The 2,326-nt window shown below is 62.3% G+C and overlaps 2 protein-coding genes across 2 annotated transcripts in view; both read left to right on the top strand.

Annotated features, from left to right (window-relative positions):
* The window catches only part of LOC120859861 (dihydrolipoyllysine-residue succinyltransferase component of 2-oxoglutarate dehydrogenase complex), a 1,327-nt gene extending 580 nt beyond the window's left edge, over positions 1 to 747 (top strand). The window contains exon 2 of the mRNA XM_040235791.1: positions 1 to 747. This exon is cut by the window's left edge and continues 7 nt beyond it. Within this exon, the coding sequence (XP_040091725.1) occupies positions 1 to 747 (747 nt within the window).
* A 66-nt stretch (positions 748 to 813) lies between these two features.
* On the top strand, positions 814 to 2,250 carry LOC120859860 (dihydrolipoyl dehydrogenase). The gene has a single exon (XM_040235790.1). The coding sequence runs from the start codon at positions 814 to 816 to the stop codon at positions 2,248 to 2,250; it is 1,437 nt and encodes a 478-aa protein (XP_040091724.1).
* Positions 2,251 to 2,326: the final 76 nt, after the last annotated feature.

The following is a 2,326-nucleotide window of genomic DNA, read 5'->3' as shown; positions in this document are numbered from 1 at the left end:
GCCGCCGCTCCGGCTGCTGCTGCTCCGGTCGTTGCCACTGGCGACCGCACCGAGAAGCGCGTGCCGATGACCCGCCTGCGCGCCAAGATCGCCGAGCGTCTGGTCGAAGCCCAGTCCTCCATGGCCATGCTGACCACCTTCAACGAAGTGGACATGACCGAAGTCATGGCCCTGCGTTCGAAGTACAAGGACCTGTTCGAGAAGTCCCACAACGGCGTGCGCCTGGGCTTCATGTCGTTCTTCGTCAAGGCCGCCACCGAGGCGCTGAAGCGCTTCCCGGCCGTCAACGCGTCGATCGACGGCAACGACATCGTTTACCACGGCTATGCCGACATCGGTGTCGCCGTGTCCAGCGACCGTGGCCTGGTGGTTCCGGTGCTGCGCAACGCCGAGCTGATGAGCCTGGCTGAAATCGAGAGCGGCATCGCCACCTTCGGCAAGAAGGCACGCGACGGCAAGCTGTCGATCGAAGAAATGACTGGCGGTACCTTCACCATCACCAACGGCGGTACCTTCGGTTCGATGATGTCGACCCCGATCGTCAACCCGCCGCAGGCCGCGATCCTGGGTATGCACAACATCATCCAGCGCCCGATGGCCATCAATGGTCAGGTGGTGATCCGTCCGATGATGTATCTGGCGCTGTCTTACGACCACCGCCTGATCGATGGTAAGGAAGCCGTGACCTTCCTGGTGACCATCAAGAACTTGCTTGAAGACCCGGCTCGCCTGCTGCTGGAAATCTAAAAGCCAGTCTCCTCCACGGCGGCCCTGTTTTCAGGGCCGTCCGGTTTATTCGAGAAGGAATACGTTATGACCCAGAAATTCGACGTGGTAGTCATCGGTGCCGGCCCTGGTGGCTACGTAGCCGCCATCAAAGCAGCGCAGCTCGGTCTGAAGACCGCCTGCATCGAGAAGTACCAGGGCAAGGACGGCAAGGTTGCCCTCGGCGGTACCTGCCTGAACGTCGGTTGCATTCCCTCCAAGGCGCTGCTGGACAGCTCCTGGAAGTACCATGAAGCCAAAGAAGGCTTCGCCGTACACGGTATCGAAGCCAAGGGCGTGACCATCGACGTACCGGCCATGGTGGCGCGCAAGAACACCATCATCAAGAACCTCACCGGCGGTGTTGCCGGCCTGTTCAAGGCCAACGGCGTGACCCTGCTCGAAGGCCACGGCAAGCTGCTGGCCGGCAAGCAGGTCGAAGTCACCGGCACCGACGGCAAGACCCAGGTGGTCGAAGCTGCTCACGTGATCATCGCTTCCGGCTCCAAGCCGGTCGAGATCCCGCCGGCCCCGGTCGATCAGGACGTGATCGTCGACTCCACCGGCGCCCTGGAATTCCAGAGCGTACCGAAGAAGCTGGGCGTCATCGGCGCTGGCGTTATCGGCCTGGAGCTGGGTTCGGTCTGGGCCCGCCTGGGCGCCGAAGTGACCGTGCTGGAAGCCATGGACAAGTTCCTCGCTGCAGCCGACGAGCAGATCGCCAAGGAAGCCCAGAAAACCCTGACCAAGCAGGGCCTGGACATCCGCCTGGGCGCTCGCGTCACCGCGACCGAAGTCAAGAAGAAGCAGGTTACCGTCACCTTCACCGACGCCAATGGCGAGCAGAAGATGACCTTCGACAAGCTGATCGTGGCCGTTGGCCGTCGCCCGGTGACCACCGATCTGCTGGCTGCCGACAGCGGCGTGGATCTGGATGAGCGTGGCTTCATCTTCGTCAACGACCAGTGCGAAACCAGCGTTCCGGGCGTCTACGCCATCGGTGACGTGGTGCGCGGCATGATGCTGGCTCACAAGGCCTCGGAAGAGGGCGTGATGGTCGCCGAGCGCATCGCCGGCCACAAGGCTCAGATGAACTACGACCTGATCCCGTCGGTTATCTACACCCACCCGGAAATCGCATGGGTCGGCAAGACCGAGCAGCAGCTGAAGGCCGAAGGCATTGCCGTCAATGTCGGTACCTTCCCGTTCGCTGCCAGCGGCCGCGCCATGGCTGCCAACGATACCGGTGGTCTGGTCAAGGTCATCGCTGACGCCAACACCGACCGCGTACTGGGCGTTCACGTGATCGGCCCAAGCGCTGCCGAACTGGTGCAGCAGGGCGCGATCGGCATGGAATTCGGCACCAGCGCCGAAGACCTGGGCATGATGGTCTTCTCCCACCCGACCCTGTCCGAGGCGCTGCACGAAGCCGCCCTGGCGGTGAATGGTGGCGCGATCCATATCGCCAACCGCAAGAAGCGCTAAGAGCCGATATACGACCTGCTGCGCGTCGGCTAAACGGCGTTGAAAATGGCCTCGGAATGCTCATTTACAGATGTAA

This window comes from Oryx dammah, unplaced genomic scaffold, assembly GCF_014754425.2.
Source record: "Oryx dammah isolate SB20612 unplaced genomic scaffold, SCBI_Odam_1.1 HiC_scaffold_3686, whole genome shotgun sequence".
Taxonomy (NCBI): Eukaryota; Metazoa; Chordata; class Mammalia; order Artiodactyla; family Bovidae; genus Oryx; species Oryx dammah.
This window is presented reverse-complemented; position numbering and strand designations above follow the sequence as displayed.